The sequence below is a fragment of the Mus pahari genome, chromosome 6 (assembly GCF_900095145.1).
Source record: "Mus pahari chromosome 6, PAHARI_EIJ_v1.1, whole genome shotgun sequence".
NCBI classification, from domain to species: Eukaryota; Metazoa; Chordata; class Mammalia; order Rodentia; family Muridae; genus Mus; species Mus pahari.
In genome coordinates, this window is record NC_034595.1 from 59,799,337 (window position 1) to 59,817,400 (window position 18,064).

At 37.9% G+C, this 18,064-nt stretch overlaps 1 protein-coding gene across 2 annotated transcripts in view; it reads left to right on the forward strand.

Moving 5' to 3' along the window:
- Nrdc (nardilysin convertase) overlaps window positions 1-18,064 on the forward strand; it is a 60,981-nt gene that overhangs the window by 15,016 nt on the left and 27,901 nt on the right. The window contains exons 3-11 of one of the 2 annotated variants that reach the window (XM_021199757.2): window positions 585-718; window positions 1,518-1,587; window positions 1,731-1,812; window positions 2,849-3,002; window positions 8,081-8,154; window positions 11,476-11,571; window positions 13,016-13,138; window positions 16,619-16,676; window positions 17,430-17,503. In XM_021199757.2, coding sequence (XP_021055416.1) covers window positions 585-718; window positions 1,518-1,587; window positions 1,731-1,812; window positions 2,849-3,002; window positions 8,081-8,154; window positions 11,476-11,571; window positions 13,016-13,138; window positions 16,619-16,676; window positions 17,430-17,503 — 865 coding nt within the window. The remainder of the gene's footprint in view (window positions 1-584; window positions 719-1,517; window positions 1,588-1,730; window positions 1,813-2,848; window positions 3,003-8,080; window positions 8,155-11,475; window positions 11,572-13,015; window positions 13,139-16,618; window positions 16,677-17,429; window positions 17,504-18,064) is intronic. The other variant, XM_021199758.2, reaches the window with a different exon arrangement.

The window sequence follows — 18,064 nt, forward strand, 5'->3', positions numbered from 1 at the left end:
CTCTAAGTTTCTATGTCTGTCTTTCTCTGTATAAAAAACTGCAAGTTTTCCTGTGTCGTGGACTTCTTTTGATAAAGCAATTAGGTGTGAAGAGACCAAATCATTTTGACCGTCAGGCCGTAGGTATCCTAGTGGAGGAAAAGATCCCATGCTTTTAAGAGTGAGAAATGGCTTCTACTTAGTGGGGACATAAGGTACGTAAGCATCTGGAAGGGACTGAAGAGGTCAGGCTAGGTGACAGGTGGCTTTAGAATTGTGTTGGCTCTCAAGAGAGTTTAGAATGTGAGCCTTATTTAAGATAAATAATTCTCATTAAGAAATGAAATGGGAAAAAAATGTTAGCTTTTGGAGAACTTTATCTAATTAGAAGTTAATTACTTTCCTAAAACATTTTTAAAATTATCCGTTTCTGTTCTTTGAAAAGAAGTTTTTCTTGATCTGAAAAGTTAATAAATTAAAAAGATTGCAATTTAAGTATGATATATTTGAATTATGATTTGTTCATAATTTTGAGTTTTATAACTCAATTCTCAAGTATAAATTTCTTGGGTAGAAAAATCCTCAAGTATGAATTTCTTTTCTAGCAATCGCAGAACCTGTTTTTGCTGTGGTCAAAGCTGACTGATAGACTGTGGTTTAAGTCATCTTATTCAAAAATGTCTTCAACCCTGCTGGTCGAGACAAGAAATCTTTATGGGGTAGTTGGAGCTGAAAGCAGGTTAGGCATCTATTAAACATCACAGAATAGGTTAGACTGTGCTTTGAAGAAGTGGCTACCCTTCCATGATTTAAATGAGCTTATGTGCTAAGTCTTCAAAAATGGGACTTGAAGTATCAAGTGAGGCTGTTTGGCTCTTCTAGAAACCCACGGTGCATGCTATGTTATAAGGACAACTTTATCAAACTGTGCTTCACAAATGCACTAGTTCTGAAAATTAATACAAAGTTGGAAAAGTTTATACTTTCCTGTTTTCAAATTTACTATTTCTACTTAAAAATAAAACTTTTAACTAATGATGATAGTATGTCTTAGTCATTTTAAACAGAATTTTGTGTATATCTTAACTATTTTGTAAAAAATGAATTTTCCCAAGGAATTTGGCAAATGCACATTGATAAGCAATACATGATTTATATGTGTGTGTTCAATGCAAAAGGAAGAACTAAAAGAGCCTCTTAAATCCTATTGCTGTAGCTTTTTAATAGCAAGTTTTCTCTTTTAACCATTTACTTACCATTTTATAAAATATTTTCCTAAATGGTTATCTCACCCCCATCAGCACCCCATATTCGTAATAAACTTTCTGAGTGGCACACTGAGAAGTCATGAGTGTTTTGTAACTAAGTTACTCAGCGTAAATTTAAATTGCTTAGAGCTCTTCATCCTACCCAGACGTGCTAGTTCTGCAGAGTTCCAAAGCCTAGTAACTCAGGGCACAGCGTGGTTCAGAGTCCCGAGTCGGCAGCGCGCCCTGCGGCCTCTGCCTGTCTCTGTCTGTTTCTGCTTCCCCCCTCAGGTCTGCATCTGCTGAGCGTTTGGCGGGATGGCAAGTGGAGGAGCAGCAGGGTGAAACTGACACAGTGCTGGTGAGTCTCACTTTGCTGCTCCTCCTGACTCCCACGGAGAGCTCCGCTCCTTTGTGTTGGAAAACTCCTCCAAGAGAATCCTTGAGGTGCTAGTACTGCTTTAGGATTGACTCAACTATTTGTATGTGTTCTACTTACCCCAGTCTGCAGCGGCTCTGTGTGTTGGAGTTGGGAGCTTTGCCGATCCAGATGACCTGCCTGGGCTGGCACACTTTTTGGAGCACAGTAAGATCTTGTAAAATATCATTCCTGGGTGTGGTTTCCTTTTTCCCTTTACATTTGTATTGATTGATTTCAAAGATTGGTAATTGGTTAACTGAAGTACATTTAAACAAAGAAAAAGCTAAGAAGAAAAAAAATGCTGATTTAGGAATAACTATAGGGAAAGACTTTTCATCTAAGTATACTTATATTATGGATTTGGATGAAAAACAGTATCTTCCTCAATCTGTACTTTATTCATTGAGGTAGGGCCTCAGTCAAACCCAGAGCTTGCCAATACGGCTAGTTTGCCTATCCAGCTTGCTCTGGGGAGCCTCTGTCTCTGCCTTCGAAATGAACTTTACGTGGGTTCTAGGGATCTGAACCCTCTTCTCACATTTGTTCAGCAAGTGCTTTAACCACTGAGCCATTTTTCCAGCCCAAACCTGTTTTACTGTCAACATCATCATTTGGCTATAGTACGGCGAGCAGAGCGGGGTACAGTGCTGTTCTCTCGGAACTGGCTCGCTCTGGTTGGACCAGTCTGCTTCCGTGTTAATAGCACCCAGTGTCATCAGAGTGTTTCAAATACAGTCAAAAAGTGTGATTAATATGCCACAAAAGGAACCATAAGTTTAGCTATGAGTATGCCTCAGTAAAAATATGTGGACGTTACACAGCTACAAATGTTTACGCATGTGCTTGCTTTCTGCATTAGTCATTTTAAAAAATATTTTTAGCTTCTAGGTTATTTGAAATAAAATAAACCTCTTACTTGACACCTTTTTATGGTAGTTGTTAATCTGCACATAAGCTTATGTTTAAGTTTTACCCTTTTTATAAGCAAATTACTCACCTGTTTTTAAACATGAAGTATTTGGGTTCTCTTGGATTGGAAATAACATGCGCATTGTAGAAAGGTGCATAGCATCAGTGCAACAGTGTTAGGCACAGCCATTGTCAGTGTGTTACCTTGTCTTTTATGCATCGAGAAGTCCATCTTTGATAATAAAAGTTTCTATTTCTTTCTGTTGTATGACGTTTTATTCTTTCCATTTAGTGGTATTCATGGGTAGTTTGAAATACCCTGATGAGAATGGATTTGATGCCTTCCTCAAGAAACATGGAGGTAGTGATAATGCCTCAACTGATTGTGAACGCACAGTCTTTCAGTTTGATGTCCAGAGAAAGTATTTCAAGGAAGCCCTGGATAGGTAACTATTACTGAATACCATTATACACATGGAAATACTGGACACATTCTGTTGTGTTTCTCTAAAACTGTCAGAATATTGGGGGAAAAAGAGCTAACTGTTAAATGTCTTTCTTTCTTTCTTTCTTTCTTTCTTTCTTTCTTTCTTTCTTTCTTTCTTTCTTTCTTTCTTTCTTTCTCTTTCTTTCTTTCCAAGACAAGGTCTCACTGTATATGCATGTCTGTCTTAGAACTTACTATATACATTAAGGTGCCCTTTAAACTCACAGGGATCACCAGCCTTTGCCTCCTGAGTGCTGGGATTAGAGGCATGTGCACCCACACTGGCTCCATATCCTGTGTTTGAACTCTCAGGAACCTAGCGCTCACTAGGTGTCTAGCCTGGCCAGCAAGCGCCCAGGCTCTTTCAGTCTCTGCTTCCCTTGTGCTGACATTAGAGTTGTATAGCTCAGTGCCAGGCTCTTACGTAGTGCTGGGGATTGAACCCAGGTCTCATTGTTATGTGACAATCACTCTATTGATTGAGCCAATTTCCCCAGCTCCTCCTCATTAAAATCCAAACGTGAAATTAAAAAGATTGCTTCTTTAATAATGGCATCTAAAATAAAATACTTCAGAATAAACTCAAAGTAAAAGACCTGAAATAGTAGAAAGTCAAAAAACAAGTAATAAACAAGCAAAGAGTGGCAGAGAAGCCGTGCCATGTGCCTGAGATGACTTCTTGTTAAGAATGACGATTTCCAAACTTATTTATGGGTTCATCCCAATCACTTCACAATTTTAGTTGCCCCTTTACATCTATGAGTGATACCATAATTCATATGGGAAAAGTAAAAAGGAAAAATAACCCAAGTTATATTTAAGAACAAGTTGGATTCTCGTTTCCCCTAGACTTAGAGCTGCAGAAATCCCAGGAGTGTGGTTCTGACATAAGGACAGACAGACACTGCTCAGTGGACTAGAACCCGGACTCTAGACACAAACCTTTACACTTACTATCAGTAGTCTGGTGCCAAGACAGCCTAGTAGGAGAGAAAAGATTGTTAGCTCTCTGCCAGAGCAATAGGAGAGCCACGTGCAAAGTCATAAACCATAGTTCTTTATTCAACTGTATAGAAAATTTAACTCTAATGGGGTTGCAGGCTTAAATGTGAGAACAAAAATTGTGAAATTTTGAAGAAAGTATCAGCCTTTGTGACCTTATTATATTTGGTGATAGTTATAACGTGGTGTTAGCAAAGAGACAAATAGAATAATAAGTCACAGAAATAGATCACATAAATAATAATAAGTCACAGAAGTAGCATAAAGGTGGACACTTACACAAAAGGGCTTTTTATTGAAATGCTGCCAAGACAATTGAGTTTCCATGGATATAGGAATAAAGTTGACTCCACCACTCAAAGACACACAAAGATGTTCCACATAGATTGTAGACTAAAAAGTGAACAAAATAGCTAATTTTTAAAGCCACAGTTTAGGTAAGCTTTGTCAAATAAGATTAAGAAATAAGTAAACAAACAAACCAAAGAACATAAAGGAAATGGTATTCATGAAAAGACACTGGGGACCTGGCTCAGTGGTAACAAGGCTCAGGGTTAACCCCAGGACCATTCTTTATTAAAACACACACACACACACACACACACACACACACACACACACACACACACACATTCTCACAGAGTAAACAAAATGTATGGGAGAGTATTTTTTCAATGAATAACAAGATTTATATTTTGAATAGTTATTGGGTTTTAGTTTATTAGGCTTTTGTATATAAGTATCCAATAATCTAAATCGGTATTATATAAACATGTTATTAGATGTATTGCTAGAATTAAAAAATATGACCTATTCAAAGAGATTCAAATAAACATTAAAAAAAAATAAAATTCCTGATATAACTATATAAAATGATATTCAGCCTTATTAGGAATCAGTGAAATGTAAATCAAAACTATTACGAAATTAAACTATTTCAAAAGTTATAGAAAACTTTACACTCTGATAATGACAAAGAGAAGAAAGCTGTGGAGGAGTGATGGGGTCAGAGCCACTGGGCAAGCATCATGAGTATGGCCACTTCCAGAAGAGTGGACATTATGTAGTAATGCATGTGTGGGCTAGTCCTTCATAATTCTTTTCTGGGTAAATACCTAGACAAATGCATGCATCTGACCCAACACACAGTGCAAAAACTAGCTTACCTTAGCAGTGTTTCTGATACTTCAGATGTAAAGCCCAGATTTCTTTCAAATAGCAATGAAATAGATGTGTAAATTAATTTCAGTCAATATCACGCAGCTAAAATAAACTACACTTATATTTGTCCATACGGATGAATAGAATATCATAGTATTGAATTGAACAATACATGAACAGTTATATAATACATATTTACAACTATATAAAGTTCAGAAACAAAATCATTTTGCTCAAAATGTACATTCTCAATGGAAGTGATGGTATTCGTTCCCTTTGGTAGCAAAAATAGAGTCGTTTTTGAGAAATTAAAAAGATTAGTTTGTTCATTTATGCTCCTCTTACATTTAATTCACGTGTTAAAAGTTTTCACTTTAACTTTCCTTTGTGTTTAATTTTCTTCTGTGTCAAGTGATGACTTTTTAATCTGACAGTTGATTTATGGGAGGCACACGTGCAGGGTCAGTGCTGTGAAGACCTGGGGACTGTGAAGTGCTCACTTGACCCCAGAGTCTCTGTCCTGGTGGTGGTTATCGGGTGCTTTCTGTGTTGCCTGTGTTTTCTCGGAAGTATTTTTACATGTGACTTTGTTTTTTTAGAACTAAGTAAAAATATTTCCTGTTTTATTGAAGTTATACTAAATATTAGGAAAAATGTGAATGTCTCAATGAATATGTAGATGCCAGATCAAAGTTATAGCAAAAGTTTTCAGGAAGTTAGTCTTTCAGTTGTTTTGTGTTTACTGGGAAAAGAACAGTTTAGGGAAGGGTGCAGACACACACCTGTGTCCTCTCAGCTACTTAGAAGACTGAGGCAGAAGTGTCCCTTGAATTCAGGAGTTCAAGACCAGATCAGGCAACATAGTAAGATCCTCAACTTACAAACCAAACCAAACAAACCAAACCAAACCAAACAAAACAAAACTAGAGCCAAGTGTGGTGACTCACACCTGCCATTCTAGCACTTAGTAAACTGAAGTAAGAGGATTGCTACAGTACAAGACAGAGTCTCAATAAGTCAATAGTCTTAAAGCTTTAAATAAACCCATTTTGATTATATTATTATACATTTAAATAAATGGCATTTACATATGTAATTTTATGTATAATAGTGCCTTTTTTTTTTTGTTTGTTTTTTGAGGCAGGGTTCTTTCTCTGTACAGCCCTGGCTGTCCTGGAACTCACTTTGTAGACCAGGCCAGCCTCGAACTCAGAAATCCACCTGCCTCGACCTCCCGAGTGCTGGGATTAAAGGTGTGCGCCACCATGCCCGGCTCNCTTTTTTTTTTTTTTTTTAAAGATTTACTTGTTTATTTATTAATTTATATGAGCACACTGTAGCTGTCTTCAGACAGACCAGAATTGGGTCCCATTACAGATGGTTGTGAGGCACCATGTGGTTGCTGGGAATTGAACTCAGGACCTCTGGAAGAGCAGTCAGTGCTCTTAACCATTGAGCCATCTCTCTAGCCCACCTATATATGTAAATAAATTCTATTAAGAAACCCAGAGCCATGGAGATGGCTCAGTGGGTAAAAGTGTCTGCTACCCAAGCCTAATCACCAGAGTTCAGTCCTTTGAACCAATATAAAAAAACAAGATCTGTGAGTATCTGCATTGCCAGCACTCCAAGGACAGATGGGAGGCAGCCACTCATGGCCTGGAAGCTCCAGGGTCAGCTAACCTGGTGTGTGAGCACCTCAGAAACAGGGTAGATTGCTAAAGTTGTCTGCTGACTTCCATGTGTGCATCTGCATATTCATTCATCTTCTCTCTGTCTCTGTCTCTCTGTCTCGTTCTCTCTCTTGCACACACACACACACACACACACACACACACACACAATTACCAGTAGAATTCTGTGGTGAAGTTAAATATCAATAGCTGGTATAGTTTTGATTTAAAGGTCTGAGAGTTGGCTCAGTGGTTAAGAGCACTTGGTGCTTTTGCAGAGGCACTGCATTTGATTCCCAGCAGCCACACAGTGGCTTACAACCGTGTGTAACTCTAGTTCCAAGGGATCAAACTCTCTCTTCTGACTTTGGGCACAAGGCACACACATGCTGCATATAAATTTCATATAGGCAAAACCTCGATCTAGTTAAAATAAAAATCTAAAATTAAAATTCTAAATTTTATTTTGTAGCTTAAAAATATAATTCATAACACTATTAAATGAATAGAATGAGTTTTGTTTATTTTTATGTACAAAAGTATGGATTGATATAAAGCTTGTATATTAGAGGAAGCTGGGGATGTTGAATGTCTGTAATTTTAGCTGTTAGGGAGGTTGAGGCAGGAGTGTCATGAGTTGGAGGACAGTCTGGGCAGCATAGTAATATTTCATCTCTTAAGATGGAGATGTAGTGGGCTGGTGAGATGGCTCAGTGGGTGGGAGCACCCGACTGCTCTTCCGAAGGTCCGGAGTTCAAATCCCAGCAACCACATGGTGGCTCATAACCATCCGTAACAAGATCTGACGCCCTCTTCTAGAGTGTCTGAAGACAGCTACAGTGCACTTACATATAATAAATAAATAAATCTTTAAAAAAAAAAAAGATGGAGATGTAGCTCAGTGCTTTCCTCGTGTGTGGGAGGCTGTGAGTTTGATCCTTAGCACTGCAAAGAAAGGGCAGGGTATGGAGACTTCTGGAAAGGCTTTCATCTGTCTATTTATGTCTTAAGTACCTTTCTGAATGAGTGCTTTATTTCACGAAGTCAAGACTTTGGGGAGTTTAAAATATAAAAACACAGGTTATTATTATTAATCAAGAAGATTTTGAGGTAATTTTCTAATTGAGTAAAAATAGTTAATTAAAGTGCATGTTGTTTGATGGAACTGAACAATCGTAGTTACACCTGTTGTCCTTTTCAGATGGGCCCAGTTCTTTATCCACCCACTGATGATCAGAGATGCAATTGACCGAGAGGTGGAAGCTGTGGACAGTGGTAAAGACACTTTTTATGTTTTCTAACAATTTGTTTCTCTTATTGAAACTGGCTGTTAGCATTTTTTCATTTTTTTCAGAACTAAGTCATTTTATCTGTATATTTCAAAGAGCAGCATTGAAATTCAGCATCATATTTAATCCTGAGCTTAGTGAATATCTCATTCAGGATCAAGCTGCCAAAAACCATAAGGATATTGGGTTCCTAAAGCTGGTGTCAGACCTTAGAGCTTCAAGATTTCAGTTACTCTGTGTGTCTGAAGAGACTTTGCCTGGGGCTTCTTTTCAAGTGTACATTGTTACAGTGTATCCTTTGTTACTGCCAGCTAATTTTACATATTCTTGTGGCTTGAATTTTCCTATAAATTAACTGTGATATGTTTGTGGATTGAGAAATTAAAGTCCTAGCAGGAAGTGTACTTCATTTTGCTTTCTGATGATTTCTCTCAACTTGGGGATTTATTTGCATGCTAAAAATCAAATAGGAGACTTTTAATAGGATTTATTTATTGGTAAAAGAAGATTGTAGGAGGATCTTGAGCATTAGCTATTTGAAGCTGGCTGTGGTGGTGTATTCCTGTAATCCTGTACTAGAAAAGCTGATGCCGAAGGAGAGACTTGAATTCCAGGGCAGGCTTGGCTACAGTATCTAACCATGTTTCAAAAAAAGAAAAAAATTAACCATTTTAGTGATAATTCTTACTTTTACTTTAAGCATACTTGCTTACATTAATGCATCTCAGTGGTTAAGGTATTGGGGTAAAAGGTATGTCCAAAACCCACTTATCTATCAAGTGGTAGAGTGTGTTCTCTGAGTGTTCAGATAGTTACCCTGTATTTATCAACCATATGGCTGTGTTTGTATGTCTAGGGTATTAACTATTTGTTGCTCTTGAACAAATTACCAGAAGCTTGGTGGCTTGAAGTGAAACAAGTCATTTTCTTGTTGAGGAGGTCCAAAGTCTATATGATTCCTCAGGCCAGCATGCTGGCTTTTTGGACCCAGAGAGAGAATCTGTTCTTCATTTCTTTCCGTCTTAGCTAGTGTCAGTAGTGTTGACCCTTTCCTCTCTGAGCTGCTCTGACAGACTTTTTCTGACCCTCCCATCCCCACTCTTAAGGCCCCTTGCAGTAATAATGAATCTATTCAAGAAATCCTGAGTAACCTCTCTTTCAGGGTTTATGACTTTATCATATCTGCAAAGTTCCTGTTACTGCCTATCTAAGCTAACAAATTCACACATGTCAAAGATTAGGGGATGGCCTGTCCTCCAGCTCCCCTCCCTGACCTGCTGTACACACAGCTATAGCACACCTCAGCCAAAGATATACTCTTCTTTTAAAACAGTTTCTCTCATGTTATAGCCACATCTTCCTTTTTTACAGAAACTTTTAAGAACAATATTTGCGTTCAAAGGATGGACATATTTTTGGTGGCCACCTTTATAATTTATAACTAAAGTATATCCCTGAATACTGACTTGTGCTAATGTTTCTGTTTTATCCAGTTTCTTACTGACTGTAATGGTTATGCTTCCTAATGAGCTTTCCTGGCTTCACTTTTGGTTCTCATCAATCAGATTGGCGTAAAGAACAGACTTCTTAAAATGCAGATCTCATATCTCCCGATGCCTGTCAAATTTTTGCAGTGCTTTACCCCATGATAATTAATATTAGCATCTGTTGAGTACTCCTTCTTTGTATTATTGTCCTTGCTGAAACTAGGCGTAGAGGGTTTGAGAACACAGCGTTATCAGTAGTGGTTTCCCTAGAGATGCGTGGTCATTTATGACTGAACAGCTATACTTGGGTGATCTCTTGTCTTCCTTTTGATTTTCACTTGTGCTCTATCTTATTGACCTGTGTCTGTCTCTTTCCTCCCTTGGTTTTGAACATTTATGCTTCTCTTCCTTTACTCAGAAAATTCTCATTTTTCCTTCAACACAGCTTGAGTTGTTTTTTTGTTTTTTGTTTTTTTTTTGTTTTGTTTTTTGAGACAGGGTTTCTCTGTATAGCCCTGGCTGTCCTGGAACTCACTCTGTAGATCAGGCTGGCCTCAAACTCAGAAATCCGCCTGCCTCTGCCTCCCAAGTGCTTTGTGCCACCACGCCTGGCTTGAGTTGCTTTTTAAAAAACCTTTCTTTACAGTGTCCATCACTAACACAAACATATTTCTTGTTTATTGCTTAAGAGTGGGGGGTGGGAGGGTCAGAAAAAGTCTGTCAGAGCAGCTCAGAGAGGAAAGGGTCAACACTACTGACACTAGCTTATCTTCCCTATGGGAATGCAAACTTAGTACAAGGCTTTTATTGATATTTTTGCTATCAACTAGTTTGTGTGTGTGTGTGTGTGTGTGTGTGATGAACAGTAAGTGTTCAGTAAATATTTTTTTTTTTGAAAGACTGCATCTTATGTAATCTTACGTAAGAGTCATATGCTCTTGGTCCTGTTAGGTCCCTTTATGGAATCAGAGAAGTTGGGTAACTTGCTCAGAGTTGTGCCATTGGCTGCCGTAGCCTGTCTGGGCTCAGGGTTTACAGAGTCTGCACCTCTCTATTGTAGAGTTAAGAGGCTAAGGAGTCCCGTGTGAAGGCACAAGCAGATGTGGTGTCCGACAAGGGCCTGCTCCTTGATTTGTAGACTGCCCCCTTTACATAACAGAAGGGGCAGGGGAGCTCTCTGGGTAACTTTATTGTTTTGATTTTGAGCCTTCAGGGCCTGAGCCATCTCTCCAGCACTGGATCTCTTTTATAAGCACACTCATTTCATTCATGAGGGCTTATGATTTAAACACTTAACAGTCCTCATCTTTGAAAGCTGTCACATTAAAGATGGGGTTTTAACATATGAATTTTAGAGAGATGAAAACATTACATCTATAGCATTAGCAACGATACTAGTGACTTCCAAGTAATTGTTAACCATCAGACTTTATTGTCAATATGGTTGCTTTGGATGACATTTAAACAAAATATATGACCACGGCCTCAGATCTGAAGACTAACAGCATTTTATTAGTGCTTTTTTTTAAGGGAATTCTTAGACCTAGACATCTAGAGCTGAAACATTCAGATCATTAACTACATTGCCTCATTTGAAAATAAGAGAAAAACTCTAGAAAGGCGATCAGTTTACTCAGAATGATTGATTAAGTGATAGAACTAAGTTTAGGTTTGTTGAGTTACTAACTTCAGTTTTATAACAAATTTTTAAAGTCAATTTTATTGCTCCCTTGTTTTCAGTTCTGTAAGCTTGAATTTCTAGACAGTTAAGAAAATAATGAAATTTCATTTTACTGAAAATAATTCTTTAAAACTTACAGAGTATCAGCTTGCAAGGCCTTCTGATGCAAACAGAAAAGAAATGTTGTTTGGGAGCCTCGCTAGACCCGGACATCCTATGGGGAAGTTTTTTTGGGGTAAGAACTACAATTTATCTTATTTCTAGGTAAGGAAGATGAGAATAAGACACACTGATTAAGAGGGTGAGAAATGTTGGTAGAGTGCTTGCCTAGAAAGCATAAGGCTCTGAATTTGATCCCCACAACTGCATAAAACTTGGTATGGTGGGTGCATTCATGTTATTCCTCAGGGAAGTAGAGGTGGGAGGTTCAGAACTTCAGTGTTGTCTTCAGCCCTCAGGCCATCCTGGGATATATGAGACCTGTTATAACCAAGGAAGAACAACAACAAAATAAAACACAGAACCCACCCAGACCACCCAAAAATGAAAGAACAGTTCATGGCACTGGGATAGCAAGGTGCTCTTTACCTTCTAAGAGCGCAGCTGGAAAACTCTTGGAATAGTGTGGTGTGAGCATGCTGTGCATGGTCCTCTAGCACTGAGTGCTGCTAGAATGGAGTTGGACATTTTGTGAGTGCTGTCTAGGTGCCAGACACTGTGCTGGCCTTGTATGCATTATAGCATCAGCTTGTTATCAAGTATTAAGAGATAGGTACCATTATAATCTCCATTTAAAGATAAACATGCTCCGGAAGTTGAATGATTTGCTTAATTTACACAGGTCATAAATAGTTGATGGGGGTTTGAGAATCTCTTTATCTGATTGTAAAGTCTGCACCCCAACCTGATGTTTCCATTCATCAAGGGACACTCAGGAATGGTTTTCTAATACTTTTTTTTTTTTTAAATCTGAGGGTCTTTCTTTTTCTTAAGATTTATTAATTTATTATATGTAAGTACACTGTAGCTGTCTTCACACACTCCAGAAGAGGGCGTAAGATCTCGTTACGGATGGCTGAGAGCCACCATGTGGTTGCTGGGATTTGAACTCAGGACCTTTGGAAGAGCAGTCAGTGCTCTTAACCGCTGAGCCATCTCTCCAGCCCTTTCTAATACTTTTTGAGATGTGGCCTAATTTTGTTTTAACAGGCAAGCCACTGAACTGGTATTTGCTTTTCATAATGGCTTTTTATTGTTGGTAGATGTCAGTTGTAATCTATTAATCTTGTCATAGCATGGAGGCCGGGATGAATTGATCTAATTCAAGGCTATTTTATAATATTTTTCTGTATCTGTTGTGTAACTTATGGCATCCTAGCTTTTTGTATTTTATTTTTAAGAATTAGGCAGAATTTTAGTAAAATAATTCAGAGGGGAAAGCCAAATTAACACTTGACTATCAAGCAAGGAAATTTCGGCAATTACTGTCAGTTGTTGAGGTTTTCCCATCATCAATCCCTATGTGTCTATTTCAGAATTGTCTCCTGGCTTATGCTATTACTACATGTCACTTGGGTAATTTCATAGGTTTTCTAAGCTTGTAGAAAATTCATTGTTGGTGAGGAAGACCTTTAACAGTTAGTTCTATAATTTTTAATTAAAAAAAATTTTTTTTATAGGAAATGCTGAGACACTCAAGCATGAACCAAAGAAGAATAACATTGATACACATGCCAGACTGAGAGAATTCTGGATGCGCTACTACTCTGCTCATTACATGACCTTAGTTGTTCAGTCCAAAGGTAGTGTTATCTGTTATGTCCCTAGAGTTACTCTAAAGTATCATTTGCCTTTGATTAACAGGTCTTGAGTAGCAGGAGTCTACTCACATGCAGTTTATTTTTGAAATTTTGCAGCATTTTGGAAAAACTTGCAGATGAAAAACATTTTTAAGAAAAAGTTAGATGACATGAATACACAAAATACATGTACATCATATTATATTTATTACCATAAAATATACACCAATCTATAAAAGTATGCATTTAATCTAAACCTGGATAAACAAATTGCATCATTTACAGCAGAGAGAAATGTAAACAGATGTACATGTATTAAAGCATAACTACATGAAATTAATGGTAGTAAATTAGTACTGACATTGTTTCTTATTCTTCTCCACTGTTGTGACATCTGCATGAAGCTGCTGATCATGTCCACACACGGATAGTTGGTCTGCTCTAGTCAACTGTATTGTAGGCTTTTTTTTTTAAAAGGTCTCAGTACTTCAATAGTCTTCACCATATATAATGAGATCTAAAGTATGAGATCTAAAGTACATGTCAATAGGTAGTTTGTGCTACTGATACGGCTTTTGTCAAGAACTGGCTGTTAGTAGTCAATTTTAGGGATAGTCAAAAATAAGATGGAAAATAATTAAGGACACTTGACCTCTGGCTTCCATACATATGAACACATGCATGTACACATGCACAATCATAGAGCATACACATATAGTCCCATATAGATGAGGGTGTGTGTATGAGGGTGTGTGTGTGAAGGTGTGTGTATGTATGTGTGTGTGTATTTACTGCCCCAGGGGTCAATATTCCCACATGTTGTTCAAAGATCAACTGTTGTACTTTCATAGGATGTTTGAGTCACTATGGTGTATTGTTACTCCGTTATCTAACAAATTACAAACTGGAGCTGGAGAGATGACTCGGCAGAGTGCTTGCTGTGCTCACAGTGGGCCAGACTTTGGCTCTTAGCATCCGTGATGGGTACCTAACAACTGCCTACAACTGCAATACACATATACTAGTACACATACCACACAACACATACAACACACACACACACACACACACACACACACACACACACACACACACTTCACTATACATAAATAAAAATATTTCTTAAAAATGGAAGGAAATGAATATGTTACAAAGTAATGGCAAAGTTCACAGAAACATAAGATCATCTCATACAAATCATCTCTCGCAGAAATAGGTCATTTATGGACTAACTTCAAGTGTGTATGAGTATACTGGTGTACTCAAAGGTCATATGTGGTTGAGACAGGGTCTCATGTAGCCTTGACCTTCTGGGTTTCAGACGTGCCACCACACCTAGCTCAGCTGTTGTGTTTTCTTTTCAGATGATTAATATTTGTGGTTTTATATTTAATTTATATTGCTCATAAATTTACAGGGCAAGTTGTTTGTTCATCCCTATAGAAAGGTCCTATAAGATAATTAAGAGCGATCCTGCAGCAATGATAGAAGCATCCTAAACATGCAAGCCTGAAGAGCATTTCTGCTCCTTGCATGTTCTGATTATCTTAGTGGCTCATTGAGGAGACTCCAGTAGCTTCCGTTGTCTTGGGGGTTTAACCTTTTTTAAGATGTCTTAAAAATCACGTGTTAAACCATTCCTTTTAACATTATAGTTTGCATGTTTCTTCTCTTGAAGTGCTGTTCTTCTCACCAAATATGATTCTCCTTTCTATAAAATTTTGCCTCAACCTCTTCAAAATTGAAATCAAAGCTAATAACATATGAAACAGTTTTCATTTTTCAAAATTAATCCAAAAATGTGATTCTAAATTGCATTTATATTGTTGTAGCAGGCATTGCTTATTTTTAGTGTAGAGGTTAATTTATAAATTGTTGCAAATTACTTCATGCATATGAAGTTTTATTGACTCTGGTGTTTTGTCCCTTTGTGGTCTTTTTCTGTTTGACACAATAATTGATACCTAGTATAGATTTTTGTTTGTTTTTCAGACAGGGTCTCTCTTTGTATCCCTGATCTTGCTGTGTAGATCTGGCCTGCCCTGAGCTCAGAGAGACTCACCTATCTTAGTCTCCTCAGTCCTATTGTCATATTCTAAATAAGCAAGGGGACTTTGATGAGACCACATATAATCTAGAGTTCCTTGATTTTGAGAATTTCTCTTTTTATTCTATTTAAAAGTAAAATTTCTGGGTCTGAGGAGATGGATAGCTCAGTTACTGAAGAGCTTGTTTCACAGACTTGAGGATCTGAGTTCAGATTCCAGCACCCATGTCATGCATGTGCCATCCCAGCGCTGGATAGGCAGAGAGGGCAGATCCCTCCGGCTTGCTGGCTAGCCGGACTGGCCGAGTTAGTAAGCTCCAGGTTCCGGAGGCTGTGTTGAGAATGTTGAGGAGGAAGGACTAGCGAGATGGTTTGGCAGGTAAGACACCAAGTATGAGTTCAGTCTACAGCATTTACATGGTGACTTCACACACAAATAAACAAATGTAATTAAAAGTATGTTTTTGAGCTGGGTGTGGTGGCGCACGCCTTTAATCCCAGCACTTGGGAGGCAGAGGTAGGTGGATTTCTGAGTTCGAGGCCAGCCTGGTCTACCAAGTGAGTTCCAGGACAGCCAGGGCTATACAGAGAAACGCTGTCTCGAAAAACCAAAATAAATAAATAAATAAATAAATAAAAAAAAGTAGGTTTTTGTAGGTATTTAGGAGTAACTTAAAAAAAAAAAGGTATTTGGAATGTAATATATGAGAGAAGAATTAAAAGGTGGAGAACGATTGAGGAAGACAGAAAATATCAACCTCTGGCCCCCATTTGTACACACATCACGTCACGTCATGTCACATCATGTCACATCACAACATCAAATACTTATATAGAGCCAGCAAATACTTTAGCAGATTAAGGTGCTTGCTTCCAAGTCCAACTCCTTGAATTTAATCCTTAGGATAATCAAGGTGAAAGGAAATCAATTCCTGCAAATTGTCCTCTGAACTCCTCACATGCACAGTGGTATACACACACACACACACACACACACACACACACACACACACACACAAATCTAACAACAAGTAAACTATCTGTGTAAGTAAAGTTTGGTTTAAATTCAAAACTTGATTAGTCTAATTTTTTTGTTTGTTTGTTTTTAATTTTGCCTTTAGTTTCTTTTCTTCAAATTACTGGGAATTAAGCTCAAGAGTTCTCTCATGATAATCACATGGTTTGTCACTTGTGTGCCTTTCCTAACCTTGTCAGTGAGCAAGCAGTTATAGTCTAGCAGAACTGTGGGTGTGATATAGTTTTTCTTGTCTGTTGATAGCCTTCCCAGTACTCATGCAGGGTTAGTAGCAGGTTGATGTTGGCCTAATTCACAAGTGTATAAAAGACAGCCACCAGTGTGGCTACAGTTTTCTCCACTGACTAACGATATTGTGTGTCCTGTTCTTCCACACACCTTCCCCTCATCGTCCTTCAAGAAACCCTGGACACTTTGGAAAAGTGGGTGACAGAGATCTTCTCTCAGATACCAAACAAGTAAGACGGTTGCTTTCTGTAAGTTACATGTCTCCACAGTTAAAGGGCATACCTTTTTGTGTAAGTCCCAATGGTATTTTTGTTCTTGTTTTTGTTTTTTTTCAAAGGTTGTAATACCTAAGGAAGTTTACTAACTTAGGTATTACAACATATTACTTTTGAGTAGAAAAGCTAAGTTAGGAACCTACTTCCATAATTTCTATAGTTCAAAAATTGCATGCTTATAAATTTATATTAAGCAATTCTTTTGAAGATTTTTGTTTGTTTTTACATTTATTGTTTGTTTTTCTGTTACTGTCCAGGGCATTTGGAACTGTTATAAGAGAGGACTGTATTGGAGAGCATATCACGTGCACCTACCTCTCTGTTTAGAAAGGCATTTATTCTTCCCTTTTGTCAGTTGTTTGGAATATGGACTGTTTTTCCCGTTAAAGAAGTAGTTTTTATATCTTATCACTCCACATAAAAAGTATTATTTCTAGGACAGCTTTACTACCTAAAAGTCCCACTTACAGGAGGAGCGCCATGAGTAAATGGCATGGAGAGAGGCTGTAAATATTAGGGCAGGGTTCCTCGGATGCCGACAAGAAATGGACTGTAGTCAGGATCACTCCATGGTCATGCCGAGACTGCCCTTTGCCAGCACTGCGCAGGGTGGATTGCTTATGAATGTCAGTCAGTGAAGCACCCCTAATGATAGTATTCATAAAGGCTCTTCCTAATTTAATCTTAATGTGTTTGTTTTATTTTCAGTGGGCTACCTAAACCAAACTTCAGCCATTTAACGGATCCTTTTGACACACCAGCATTTAACAAACTTTATAGAGGTTTGTGAATTGAAGGCTTAAAATTGCTTGAAATAACTTTAGTACCTTTCCTAAAATTTAAGACTGCCAGTTTTCTTGGAAATGCAAACAAAACAGAACTTATGACTGTGAGGTTGAGTTAGGGACAGACAGCGCCACTGGCGAGCTGTGGTGTCTGTGGCTGCTGGTCTATGTCCCGCTCTGTCATTCCCATGTTCCTTTTCTTCTTGTCTCCTCCCCTCCACCTTTTCATTCTTCCATTAAGAAAGCAAAGGTAGAAAAGGAAAAGACCTTAAAATTATTTTTTAAAACTTTAGTTATACATAATGGTTTTTGTTAAATTAAGAGGACCTCAGGTGTCAGGGAGCTGGAAAGGACCTCTTTAAGCCTTACTATTCCTAGAAAGAGAACCAGTTTGGGCAAATTTCTTCTGCTACTTTATAGGCAAACTAATGTAAAATATTGGAGATTATGAAAATAGGTACTTACTAAATATATATACTGATCTTTTTTTTTTAAATTTGGCATCTATAGTAACTGTACATGAATTGTTACATGATCACATTATAATTTACTTCCCAG